The sequence below is a fragment of the Camelus bactrianus genome, chromosome 6 (genome assembly GCF_048773025.1).
Source record: "Camelus bactrianus isolate YW-2024 breed Bactrian camel chromosome 6, ASM4877302v1, whole genome shotgun sequence".
NCBI lineage: Eukaryota > Metazoa > Chordata > Mammalia > Artiodactyla > Camelidae > Camelus > Camelus bactrianus.
The window spans coordinates 31,615,222-31,629,659 of NC_133544.1; the positions used below are offsets into that span (position 1 = coordinate 31,615,222).

General features: G+C 34.8%; 1 protein-coding gene across 5 annotated transcripts in view; it reads right to left on the bottom strand.

The window, feature by feature from the left end:
- FUT8 (fucosyltransferase 8) overlaps positions 1–14,438 on the bottom strand; it is a 255,589-nt gene that overhangs the window by 11,433 nt on the left and 229,718 nt on the right. For all 5 annotated transcript variants that reach the window (XM_045522109.2, XM_010962271.3, XM_074365376.1 and 2 more), the window contains 2 exons: positions 11,556–11,802; positions 7,613–7,789 (listed from right to left, as the gene is read on the bottom strand). In XM_045522109.2, the coding sequence (XP_045378065.1) occupies positions 7,613–7,789; positions 11,556–11,802 (424 nt within the window). The remainder of the gene's footprint in view (positions 1–7,612; positions 7,790–11,555; positions 11,803–14,438) is intronic.

Sequence of the window (14,438 nt, forward strand, 5' to 3'; positions counted from 1 at the left end):
AGTATGTTATTTGTAAACAGTGACAGTTTTACTTGTTCCTTTCCAATTTGAATCCCTTTCACCTCTTTTTCTTATGTGATTACTGTGGCTAGGACTTTCAATACTATGTTGAATAAAAGTAGCAAAAGTGGGCATATTTGTCTTGTTCCTGATCTCAGAGGAAAGGCTTTTAGCTCTTCACCGATGAGTATTATGTTAGCTCTGAGTTTGTTATATACTATGGTCTTTGTTATGTTGAGGTATGTTCCCTCTATACTCACTTAGTTGAGAATTTTATCACAAATGGATGTTGAATTCTGTCAAAAGCTTTTTCTGTATCTATTGAGATGATCATATGATTTTTATCCTTTTTGTTAATGGGGTGTATCACATTGACTGGTTTGCAAATACTTAACCATCCTTGCATCCCTGGGATAAAAATCCACTTGATCATCATATATGATCCTTTTATTGTATTGTTGGATTAGGATTGTTAGTATTTTATTTGACTTGCTAATATTTTGTTGACGGTTTTTGTAACTCATCAGTGATACCGTCCTGTAATTTTCTTTTTTTTATAGCATCTTTGTCTGGTTTTGGAGTCAGGGTGATGCTGGCCTTTTGGAATGAGTTCAGAAGTGTTCCTTCTTCAATTTTTGGAATAGTTTGAGAAGCATAGGCATTAACTCTTCTTTAAATGTTTCATAAAATTCACCTGTGAATCTGGTCCTGGACTTTTGTCTGTTGGGAGTTTTTTGATTACCAGTAATAAGTTTGTTCATATTTTATATTTCTCCCTAATTCAGTCTTGGGAGACTGAATATTTCTAGGAATTTATCAATTTATTCTAGGTTGTCCATTTATTGGCATATAATTGTGTAATCTCTTATGATCTTTTGATTTCTGTGGTGTTGGTTGTAATATCTCTTTTTTTCATTTCTGAATTTACTTATTTGGGTCCTCTCTATTTTTTCCTTGATGAATCGGGCTAAATCAATTTGTTTATCTTTTCAAAGAACCAGCTCTTAGTTTCATTGATCTTTTCTATTTTTTTTAGTGTCTGTATCATTTATTTCTGTTCTGATGTTTATTATTTCTTTCCTTCTACTAACTTTGGGCTTTGTTTCTTGTTCTTTCTCTAGTTCCTTTAGGTATAAGGATAGGTTGTTTGAGATTTTTGCTCAGATACATTTGTATTGCTTCCGTCTCAACTATTGGACTTCCATCTTAGAACTGTTTTTGCTGTGTCCCATAGATTTTGGATCATTGTGTTTTTGTTTTCATCTGTCTCCAGGTATTTTATTTCCTCTTTGATTTCTTCAGTGATCCACTGGTTGTTTAGCAGCATATTGTTTAGCCTCCATGTGTTTTTAACTTTTTTCCTTTAGTTGATTTCTAGTCTCATACTATTTTTGTTGGAAAAGATATTTGATATGATTTCAATCTTCTCAAATTAATCGAGGCTTATTTTGTGGACTAGCATGTGATCTATCCTGCACTTGGAAAGAATGTATATTCTGCAGCTTTTGGACAGAACGTTCTATATATATCTATTGCATTCATCTGATCTAACATGCCATTGAAGGCTAGTGTTTCCCTGATGGTTTTCTGTCTAGATGATCTGTCCAGATGATGTAAGTGGGATGTTAAAGTCCTCTACTATTACTGTGTTACTGTCAGTTTCTCTCTTTAGGTTTGTTAATATTTGCTTTATGTTTTTAGGTGCTCCCATGTTGGATGTGTATATATTTACAATTGTTATAATTTCTTGTTGAGCCAATCCATTGATCATTATGCAATGTCCTTCTTTGTTTCTTACTACAAAGTCTTGTTTTAAAGTTTATTTTGTCTGATATAAGTACTGTTGACCCAATTTTCTTTTCTTTTCCATTTTCCTGAAAAACCTTTTTTCATCCTCTCATTTTCAGTCTGTGTGTCTTTAGATATGAAGTGAGTCTCCTGTAGGCTGAATATATTGGGTCTTGTTCTTTTCATCCATCCACCTACTCTGTGTCTTTTGATTGGAGCATTTAGTCCATTTACATTGAAAGTAAGTATTAGTAAGTATGTACTTATTACCATTTTGTTACTTGTTTGGGGGTTGTTCTTGTACTTCTTTTTTGTGTCTTTTTCTTTTGCTGCCTTACCTTGTGATTTGATGACTATATTTGGCGTTATGTTTGGATTCCTTTCTCTTTTTGTGTGTGTATCTATTGTAGATTTTTGGTTTGTGGTCATCATGAGGTTCACATATAACAACATATATATGTATGTATGCAAAATATAGTTTTAAATTTGTAATAATTCAGACTTGGTTTGTGGTTGGTGTATGTATGAGGTTGTGGTTATCATGATGTATATATTATATTTAGAATTTGTGATAATTCAGACTTTTGGTTTGCGGTTATCAGGAGGTTCACATACAACAACATGTATGTATATACATACATACATACATACATATATATACATACATACATACATATATATATATATATATTTAGAACTTGTGATAACTCAGTATTTCTCTCCTTTAACCCCAATCCTTAAAGTACCATCTTAACAAATAACAGTAACAGAAAATCATTCTAATAAATTTATGAAAGCAAATTCCTTGTAGATGTCCACCAACTAACATTGTAGTAGTCCTGAGAGGATACGTGTTAAAAATATTAAAGCAAGGTAATTTTTAAAAGTCTATCAAATGTTCAAATGATTCTACTCTGAATTAGAGGTTTAATTACACTCTAGTATAGAGTGAATAAATTTTCTCAGTGCATGAGATAGATCAGAGTTAAGTTGCAAACTTTGGAAAGTTATATGAAGAGTGGAATCATTGTACCTACTTTGTGTAATTTCTTAAGAATTAAATAACAATTTAAAGTACTTAGAAGAGTACCTGACATGTAGTAAAATGCTCAATAAATATTAGCTGTGATTGTTAAAGAACATCTTTCTCCCAGACATACACCTGGTCTTACCCCTTACTTCCCTCAGATCTCTGCTCAAATGTTGCCTTATTAGTGAGGAGTTTGGAAATCTCTCTCTCTTTTACAGGCTTATTTTTTCTCAGGGCTTTTATTATCATTGTACAGAATATATATTTACTGTTTATTTACTGCCTGCATCCATTCCCCACCTCCATCATCCCTACTTGAAATGTAAGCTCTATGAAGAGAGGCATTTCATTTGCTTTGTTTATTCTATTATTCTCAGCATCTAGAAGAGAATCTGGAATATAATAGAAGATCAATAAATATTTGTTGAAAGAATAACAGTTCCTGTTTATAAGCCCTGCGACAGCAGGAGGCAGTTTACGTAACTTTTTCCCCACACAGTATTTCCCAAAGGCTAGGACTATGCCACATTTTTCTTTGCATCATAGCATCTAGCACTCCACACAATGCTATGTGGACAAATGCATGAACAAGTGAGTGCTGCCTATGTCTGGGACTTTTTCCTAATTCCCTAACAGCTGTCTCAGATTTCTCTTCATTTCACAGCCACCAAGAGGCTTTCTCTCATTGCCTCTAGTAATGACTGTGAAGGAAAAGTCTCTGAGCACTGCTTCAGACTGGTATTCACTGTTCAGATCCATTTGGCCTCATTATTTTTGACATTTTGCCCTCCTCAGCTCTGAATCAGGGAGATGAAGGAAATGTCACATTTGTTCTAAAAAGAAAACAACCAAAAAGAGTTTTAATGTGATTCTTATGAAGCTGCATACCCAGGCATGGGGCAGAAACAGAAACAAATAAATATGAAAAGACTTGAGGGTGTAGGAAGGGGGAAATTGTTAAAACACACAAGTATAGGTTTTATCCTTGAATAAAGACTAACTCTGTCAGCATGGTTTGGGTGCTCAAGTGAAACAAAGACAAGAGTAATCCTTTTACTGAGAAGTGACGCTAACATTATGCCTTTTCTAACTTAAAGGCCTCTTCCTGGAACCAAACCAAAAGGGCACCCAATTTCCTGAGACTTTACCTCTATATGCAAAAGACAGCTAGATGAAGGATACTGAATGTTGAAAAAAACAAATAGAAACAAAGTGAATAATGAGGGAAAGAGATTTTGCACCTCCAATAATGAGCATGAAACTATACACACAAACATGCTTCTTTCTTATTTTTTGCCCACAGGTATGTCAGCAGAAGAATTCTTCCACTGTGAGGTCGCAGAGATTAGCAATGATAAAAATTTTTTTTTGTTCTTTCATTTTGTAAAAACTTATTTTTCTATCAGTCACAAAGAACTAACTTGAGGTTATAAACTAACATCAAATTTTCTTTTCCTAAATCTTTCTCCAGACTGAGAGTGATACTCCTCTTCATGACTTCAGTACCTGGGATACAACTCCTTCAGGACAATTACATAACTATACTGTAATTATTTGTTACAAACATGTTGCCTACCAGGTGGATACTCCCTGAGATAAGGAGAGCCACATGTTACCTTTTATTTCTCTTTGTAGTCCTAGTGCCTGCAACTGTGTCCAGCATATTGTATGCAGTTCAATGAAACAGTGAAGAAATTTATCACTCTCTATTGCTGATTATTCACTTTACAGCAACCAAACGCTTTATAAAAACTTTAAAACCAACTTTTTCTTGCTTCTATTCATTTAAATACACCTAATTTTAGGAAAAGCTCATCCAGCATTTTTGATAAGAAGCAAACTAAATATGAAAATATTTACTCTGAGAGATTTTTAATGGCTTGTTTTTCCTCCTGTTTCACCACTATCCCTAATCTCCACAATCTCAGAATACAATATTGGACAGACAACTTTAATAGTTCTTATTTCTTTGAGTGCCGGTGATCTGTGATTTAAACATTCTAACAGTGTATTACTGAAGAGAGAGATTTCCACATCATCAATAGTTGCCACGGTCATGGGATGCTGGTGTTAAAATCTCATGGATGAACTCAGTCTTAACCTAGAGAAACCTGAGGTGTAATGCTAAGCAGCAAAGCATTAATTACAGGAGCCACATATATAAACTAATCTTGATCTCTTTTTGAAAGGATAAGCTACCCAGAAAATGGATTCTTCTCTATGTGAATCCTATGCATTGTTTAAGTTTAATTTTTCATCTCTTCCCCTTTTGAAGCAGAAAAGTCTTATAAAAAAAATCACCTTGGATACTATTTACCTTGTTGAGAGATTAATTTACACTTTTGGTATCCTAAGACAATGGCAGAAGTTTTATGATTTGCTTAGGTATCAAAGTCAATCCTGAGAGATCAAAAGCAGAGTTAATTCAGAGTGGGGAAAAAAAAAAAAACTTAAGTAAAATAATGAAGGAGAGAAGCAGCATTTAAATTTCTGAGAAAATCTTTAAAATGACTCAGAAAATCAAAAGATTTCCAAAGAGGAAAAAATATGCATAAAATGCTACTGTTACATTTATAACAGAATATGGAGAAAAATGCTGCTTGGTCTACCATGGGGAGAGGAGTAACTAGCTTCTGACCACAAAAAACAAATTCAAGTTTTACTGTTCTCAGAATCCAAGTAGATACTACTGTCAATCGTACTACGAGCGCTGTTTGTAAAAATATCATGCTGCGCTGTGGATCACAGCTGTAAAACATTCATAGCCTTTTATCTAAACACTTCCAAGTCCAGATACCTAGCTTAAGGAAATAACATGGATAATTTTATGCACACGTCATAGCACGGGAAATCGGAAATAACCTAACTTGTCCAACATGAGGAGAATGGTCAAGTAAGCAACGGCATTTCCATTCAGTGTGTGTGGAGTCATTTAAAAAAGGCACTTACAATGATTAGTTTTTAGTGACCTGGGAAAAGGGATCTATTGCTGTATTAAGTAAAAAAAAGAGCTCAAATTATAAAGAATGTGATCAACTACTAAAATGTGTAATTATATAAATGACTGAAGGGAATATGCTAGTATTTAAACAGTTGTTACCAATGAATAATGGGATTGTGGGCAGTATTTTTCCTTGCTTGTATACTTACCAACTCCATATTTTCTAACGAGCATGGATTATTTTGCTAATCAAGGAAAAAAGCCTGTGATACATTTATGAACAAGAAAAGAGTAAATAAAGTAATATTTTAACATTTTTTCAACCAAGCTACAAATCCAATCTGATAGTTTAAAATGAAAGACTATGATGAACTACTTCTATTTTATTTTTCTCTAAAAGGTCTGCATATCAAACTGGAAAAGTATCTGAAAAATTTTTATTGGGTTTTGTGTCCAAATGTTCATTTAATTCCTAACTCTTATATAAGAATTTTAAGTATATAACTTCACTTATGAATTTCTTGGTCTTTTGCTTGTGTGTGTGAGAGAGAGAGAACAGAGAGAGAGAGAGTCTGTTGTGTATATTCAACAGAGGGAGACTTTTAAAAAAAAGCAATTTATATTAGGTTAATTTAGATTCTCACAAGATGAAACAGTATTTAAATAATTATTCAATAATTTGGATAAATATCTGCATTATAGTAATCATTCTAAATTTGTTTTTCTTCCCAACCCCCATTTGTGACAAAACAGGGATCGAGAAATCAATTAATTAAAAGTCAAATAAGTTAAGTGATTAACTGCTAATAAAATGTTTTTAAACTGATGAGATCGAAATGAACATAATTTAGTACTTACTGAGCACATACTAGAGCTAGGTACAGGGTCTAAAGTGCTTATAACCTAGTGAGGGAGACAGAAGAAAGCAAGTGCTAAACACTAAGACGGAGGAATACATACAGGAGGAACACTTAGTCAAGGAATCAGGGATGACTTCTTGAGTAGACAGTATTAGTCTACAGTAGCACTATTCATACTGCAGAGTAAACTGTCTGTTTCCCACTGATTGGGAATTTCCAGAGAGCAGAGTGTCTTGCTTATCATGGAATTCCCAGCACCTAGCACAGTGCCTGAAACACAGGCGGGCTCAGCAAGTGATAGTCCTGTCCATCACAAGCTTGCAGGCCTTATTCTTTCACTTACAATACTCAGGTTTTGACTCTTCGCCTTTGAAAAAACATAATTTCCAAATTCCAGAAATTTTTGTACAATGAGAACTTGTATCTCACCCATGCTTTCAGTTGCCTGTGATTGTTAGTGAAGACAGGGAGAGCAAAACGGCCAGCACGAGCTGTGTTTTACTGCTAACAGTATTGGGAGTTGGTTAGTGGAGAGTTGGACTGAATGTGTCCCCTAAGAATTCATATGTTTAAGCCCTAACCTCCAATGTGATAATATTTGGAGATGGGGCCTTTGGGTGGTAATTAGGGTTAAATAAGATCATCAGGGTGGGACCCTCATGATGAAACTAGTGCCCTTACAAGAAGAGACACCAGAGAGACTGCTCTCTTCTCTCCCTTCCAAGCACCCAAAGATTATGTGAGTATACAGTAAGATGGGTGCTGCCTACAAGCCAGAAGAGAGGTTTTGGAATGAAATCTACATCTTGCTGGCACCTCATATATGCTTTGATCGTATTAACACCTACACAAGTAAAGTTGCTTGAATTAAAAAAATACCAATAATCAATAATAACATTCATTGTAACAAGAATTACAAGTCACAGGAATTAAGGATTCCTTTCAACTAAAAAGAGATGGTTCACTCTAGAATCATTAGTCCATCTAACTTACTTTGTTTTGGCCTCCTTTAATAAAGAAGGGTCATCAGTGGCCAAATATACTCTTTTTTTATCCACTTGCATTCTGCGAGCGAGAAGCTGAAAATGTTCTTCAACATGCACCATGTATTCCTCAATGGGATGGAAGGCTGCTTCTGTTCCCACTTTGTCTGTGCGTCTGACATGGACTCTGTGGGGGCAGAGGGAGAAAGTCAGATTTTGCTGATAATGTTCTGATCCACTGAGTGCTTTTGGACTACTCAGCTTTATACTCCTATTCATGGTGACATTATGGACATTTTAAACCAATTTTTTCTTTCATTTTTGCCATTAGAAAAAAATGAAACCAATATTAAAAAATTCAAACACATATATTCCAAATATATTTGCATATTAATATAAGGGGAATTAGAAAATAAGTTAAGCCTTTGAAGAATGCTTTCTTACAGAGAAAGTAATTGGCATAAATGGGAGAGTCCAGACTTATACTCCATACAAGGCAGTAAAACACCAACCAGCCTTCTAGAAAGAAACTGGATATAACTTTAAAGATTTCTGACAATAAATGATACCAAGATTCACAGTTGTTATTATAGAACATTAAATATATCATTCATAATGCTTTGATGCCAAATTTTCTTTTTCTTTATTTTATCCTGTATAATCACTGTAATGCCAGCCTGTAGAATGTGGGAGTGTTTAATTTATGAAAACTAACTATGACTACTATTCTTATTTTCATTAAAAATATTTTGGAAGCACTAAGATGGGAGGAAGATACTGTTGGAAGTCAATGCCTTATTCAGTGCAAGACGGTGTAAATCTGTGTCCCCAACTTTACAATTTTGGATTTTTCTTAAGACAGATGAGATTAGCATCTGCTTGTGTTTGATAGGGTAAAGAGAGAAAGTAAGTTCATTCGTCCTACAACAAAAAGGCTAGAGTGGCTCCATGAACTTAAAATAACAGTAAGAACTGTGAAAAGGTTTGCCTGCTTGGATGGAGGAGTACACGCCAGTCTGTGTTTTCACTGGACAATTTTGAACACTCCTTAAATTTGCCCTTCCCACATACCACCCTCTCCCCAAATTATTAAACCAGTATTCATATGTGGGAAAAGAAAAGGATAGATTTGTTTCCCTTTAGGTCTGCAGTAATGAAAGAGGGTGTACTAGAATTCAAGAGTCTGGGGGTCCAATCTGGCTCCCACCACTAACAAGTTATGTGACAATATATGGGCAGGTCTTAAGTCAAGCCTAGGGCCAGCTTTTTACTATGAATCTGGAGTGAGGCTTTGGTTTCATTGGAGTTACTCTGACATCTTCATGGTTATCCTTTCCTTTGCATTCCAGGTGATAGTCCAGATGTGAACACTATCACATGAACACCAGTCCTATAATCTTTTCCTTCCCACATTCTTCTTAATCACTGGTTCTCTCAGGAAATTTGGAATTGTTCACTGGGCTCCATAGAGATGATTTTATCTCTAAGGGATGAAGAAAGAACAATTCCAATGAATTTCAATGAAAAGTTTCATGAGAAGAAATGCTATTTGAAACTCTGATTTTACCATGTACTTACTTTAGCTCTAACATTTAGAAGAGGGGTCAATAACTTCTGGAGACTAAGACACAAGGGAAGATATAGGATGGAAGATATGAAAATAAAAACAAAAATATAGGAGAGCTATAATAATAGAAGGAAAAATCAAAAGAAGAGGAGTGTTTGACACAGTGGCAGAGAACTACTAAGCAATTTTCTCAATTCTCCAAGTACTCCTGAAATTAGGCCTGGATTAGTACTTTGAGAGAGGACCATAATGGAATCTTTACGGAAGAAACAGAATGTTAGACCCGTCAAGGACTTTAGAAGTCATTTAATTTAATGTAACTCATCTGACAGTTAAAGAAATCGATGCCTCTGAAGACATTTCAGTGAACAAAAAGACAACATAGAGCAAAGGGAGGCTGGTTTCTTTCACATACGTTTTAACCCAGTCTTTACAGAACTAAAGTTATTTGTGTACTTGCCTGATTTTCACTATCTATCAAGCTCCTCCAGGGCAAGGAATCTGATTTTATTTATTTTCCAAACACAATGAATAAATGAATGAATGAATGAATGAATGAATGATGGGTAGTCACAGAAATCTAATTGTTTAGTATTGTGTTAGTAGAAACCTTAGATACCAGAATGATCAAATAAGTTGTCCAAAGTCACACAACTTATTAGTGGTGGAAGCCAGATTGGACCCCCAGACTCTTGAATTCTAGTATGCCTTCTTTCATTACTGCAGACCACCCCAATGTGCAAATTAACTTAGTTGTCTGTAGTACTTCAATTTTCTCTATATGGCCAATTCTCAATGTTGTGAATGGTCTATGGAAAATTAATAAGGGTAGCTATTTAGTATGTAAAACTACAGGAAATCCAAATGCAGTTAAGGGGTTTAAGTCCTGGTTTTGCCTTTGTTGACTCTGATTTTCTTTCCTTAGTTTGCTCACCTGTAAAATGGCTATCTCTACCCACATCACAGGAATGTACTGTAGGATCAATGAGATAATGTATTTGAAGGTATTTTGGTAATTTAATTACTATACTGTATCTTTCTCCATCTTTAAAGATCCTGTTCAAACACTGGAGCTATGAAACCTTTCTTGATCCAGATGGAAGTACATTTCCCCTCCCCTCCCCTCATAATACTATTTAAGCTTCTCTCAGGGTATTTATCACATTCTACCCGTACAATGTTAGTTGTGTAAGTCTCTTTTCCCATGGATTGTAATGAGCTGGAAGGAGCCATTTAAAAAAAATTCATCTCTGTCCCCTACAGTAGCAGGTATTCAATAAATGTTCTGCAGATAAGTGAATGAATCAACACATGTATTAATATTAATCAATAGCTGACTTTATTATGAACGGTAGAAACTGCAGAATGCCATAGTCTAGCCTACAAATCTATTTTCAGGAATTATTTAAGCATCAGTCTCTCTGAAAGGTAATAATATTTTACAACGCATTTTTCCCCATTGAACTAAAATCCTTTTTTTCATTCTTATATTATCACATCATCTTTTTTAGGGCAGGCATTACCTTCCCTATTTTGCAGATGGAAAAACAAAGCCCAATTAACACTATTATTAGGTAACTTGGCCTAGAATTAGGGAAAATTCAAGACTATTAACAAGGTCACTTAATTCTCAGTCTAGCATTCTTTCCATTAGGCAAAGAACATTTCCTATGGTGTGAAATCTGACATCAGGACCCAGGAAAACCCCTCTTTCTAACTCTTTATGTATGGGTATGGGAGCACATGCTTGTGAGCAAAGATGTTCTTTTGAATTTTCCTTGCTCCCAGGATTTCTTAACATAAGCATGACTGAACGCATATATACATGATAACTCCCTACTGGGTCAAGAGGTAATTTTACATAATAATTTTAACATTATCTTACACTACAAATGATATCTTTAGTCTCAAAATAGCTTCCAGAACAAAAACGAAAAACAGAATATCAAAAATGCAAAATAATCACCAGTGGCAATTAATGAAGCTTAAGAATACGGTGCACTAGGAAAGCTATAAATGTGACAGCTTCATCCCATGGCCCTGTTAGAGTAAGACAGGAGTCGTGTATATCCAAAATACTCCCAATAAAATGAAATTTTGCCGGTTTTTCCAGGAGAGACAGCTAATTTCAGAAATATGGGTTTAATATATTTGTTGAATGAATAAATGAACAAATGACTAAAAATGACTAAATTATGATGACTCAGCTGTTCTAAGTGAACAAAGGAAGAATGGTCTCCCTGTAGCCTAAAATGAACTCTGGAATCTCTGTTTTTGGGTAGGGTTATGAAAATTAAACTGTATTTTGTAAAGGTTACACTGTGTTATAAAGGTATTTATCCCTGCTACTACACATCACTTCATGAAGAACAAATCAGATTCTTACCCAATAACTGGATGTTTGAAGCCTAGCTTCTTGGTGGCTTCCTCTATTTCCTTTTCCAGCCAAGGCTGTGGGCGGATCAAGTATTTGACAAACTGGGACACCCACCACACAGCAGGATCACCATGGACTCGTACAAGACGATCTGCAAGGTCTTCCGGTACAGCCAGGGGTAAATACGGAGGACGAGGGTGAAGACTGTCTACAATGGGGAGCTCAACCACCTGAACATTTTTGTCCTTTACTTCACCTGAGACAATATCAAAACACGAAATCATCACCACGTTGTATTCTTCATATAACTACCATCTAACAAGAAGTCACTCTGCATGCTTCTATCTTCACAGAAACTCTAAAGAAGTATTGTAACTTTCATTTTACAGAGGATGGTAAGTAACCTGCCCTACGTACTAGAGCAAAAGTGACTGAGCTGAATTTCACATCCAGATTGGTCTGCATCTCAAATCCATGGCCTTTTCTTTTCTATCATAATATGCTGCCATCTCAACACTTCACACCCTAGGTAAGGATGGTACCCAGCACTCAAAGTGTCTAATCAGAGAATGACCACAATGCCAGTGGATATAGCTGCCTAGGCAAAGTTCTGTGTTTCGTAATTGTTGTTTTTGAACTAGACAAAATGTTCTCAAAACTTCCAGTTTGTCATTATAGCAAATGGCTCTTGCATACTTTCATGACAGAGCATAATGACTCTAGAGACATCTAAAGATTACAGTTATAAGCCAACCATCTATATCTTTTGAAGAAAAAAATGAGATAGTTCTAAAGTCTTTTTTTTTTCCTTGTACAAAATTAGATCCATTAGATTCTCAATGATGATCATAATAGAATCTGTGTTGATTGTTTACCTGGATATTAACTTAGAACAGAGATTGATAATTTTTGTAGATGATGATTAGTTTCAGAATCCAATATCTATGTATCATTAATGTTACAGCTGTTTTATCAACTTTGCAATGAAACGAGAAGACTAAACCAAAATGCAATAGCCAGCATCCATAAAGTTTACTGTACATATTAAAGATCACATAGTAATGATTGGAAAACACAAAGAGACCAGGCAGAGAGATTTCACAAACAAAATGTCCCAACTTAAATCTTCAATAACAGAAATTATTAACCTGAACATACAAATTAACTCCAGTTAAGATGTTGTCATTGTGCATAATAAATTAGAATCACAGTTAATCACTGGACCATTAAAGAATACACTTATAGAGAATAGACCTAGAATACGTTTAAAATGTAATATGCATTCACCAGTTCTCAAACTGTTTTTCTACATAAGTGAAAAATGTTTTAAAATAAATCACTTGGTTTCGGAATGTAATTACCCAAACCAACTGCATGGCTATTAGAAAGTCAGTTAGTATAAATAAGAATTAAAAAGTCTGGTTAATATTCTCTTTTCTCTGATATGTAAAACTCATTTCAAGATTCTTAGAACAAAGACCTTGAAACATGACATTTGTTGCATGAATAAATAGGAATCAAAAATTTACCACTAATATTATAGTTTATCTAGTGTGCCAGTTAAGAAAGAGTTGGGCACCTTTAACAGATGAGAAACTATAATTAAGAGTGTGTGGGGAAAGAGTGAGCTGCATTTTAAACTAAGCTCTAATAGTCTCTGTAAGGCAAGAAAAATTGGGGTGCTTTTCCTGATGTGGAGATGATATGAGAGAGAGAAAAAAGTAAGGTAGAAAGGTAGCTCATTTTTAAAATAAGAAAACAGAAAAAGAAAGGAAGATCCCAGCTCCTCACATATGACCATAAACAAAAGCAAAATCAGTAGGGCTACCTTCTTTTTGTGATTTCTTCCTAAAAAGGGTATTCTAAGTGTTCCACATAATGGGGAAGTGTATAGCTCAGTGGTAGAGTGTGTGCTTAGCATGCACGAGGTCTTGGGCTCAATCCCTAGTACCTCTATTAAAATAAATAAATAAATAAACTTAATTACCATCCCCCCCCAAATAAACAACAACAAAAAAATAAAAGATAAATAAATAAATAAATAAATAAATGTTCCACATAACTAGCTCCAAACTTCACTCATGTGGCATTATTATCTTCTGATTGTCCCAAGGCTTCAACTTCCTTAAAGCCCTATTGACTACTACATTTCAAAAAGAAATTAAAAAACTACACCTATATCTTCAGGACAGAGAAATCCATTTTATTGATTCTTTGTTCATTCATTCATTCATTCAAATATTTACTGAATACTATCATGCCAAACACTGTACTAGGCAGAGTATAGAATGATGAGACGGTTCTTGCCTTTCAAGATTTCCAGTTCAAAAACCTCACCCAGAACTATACTTCTTTTAGTGGGAAAAAAAAATAAACTAAGCAAAACACTGTCACCAACAAAAATGGTATCGAAAAAAATATCAACATACTCAGGTGCCTAGTAAGGTGTTAAGAAAGGGGTGTTCATATTTATAAATGAAAAACTTTTGCCTAGAATATAAGTTCAGCTTCCTCAACAATGATCTATTTCAAAATGAAAGAAAATAACATAGTACATACTATGTTAGAATGTCTTTTGTTTTACTTGGTTTACCACATAATTTTTATCCTATTGGGATACACATTCAAAAGAATTTAAATCTGGAACAGATCCCAGAGATAATTCAACTCAGTGTTTTCTGCCTAGAACTTAAAGTCGCTTGTGGGGAAGAGGGGATTATTAGTAAGTTTTTGGTGATTCTGAGCCAGAAAAGCTGTCTATTTTCTGGTCTCAAGTCCAAAGAGATTTTGCTCAATCCCCACATATGTCCAGACTTCCTCCAAATAGGTACAGAGCAGTAGAAGGAGGTTTTAATCCTCTTCCTAAGGCTTGCCTTGAATAGTTAGAGCTGC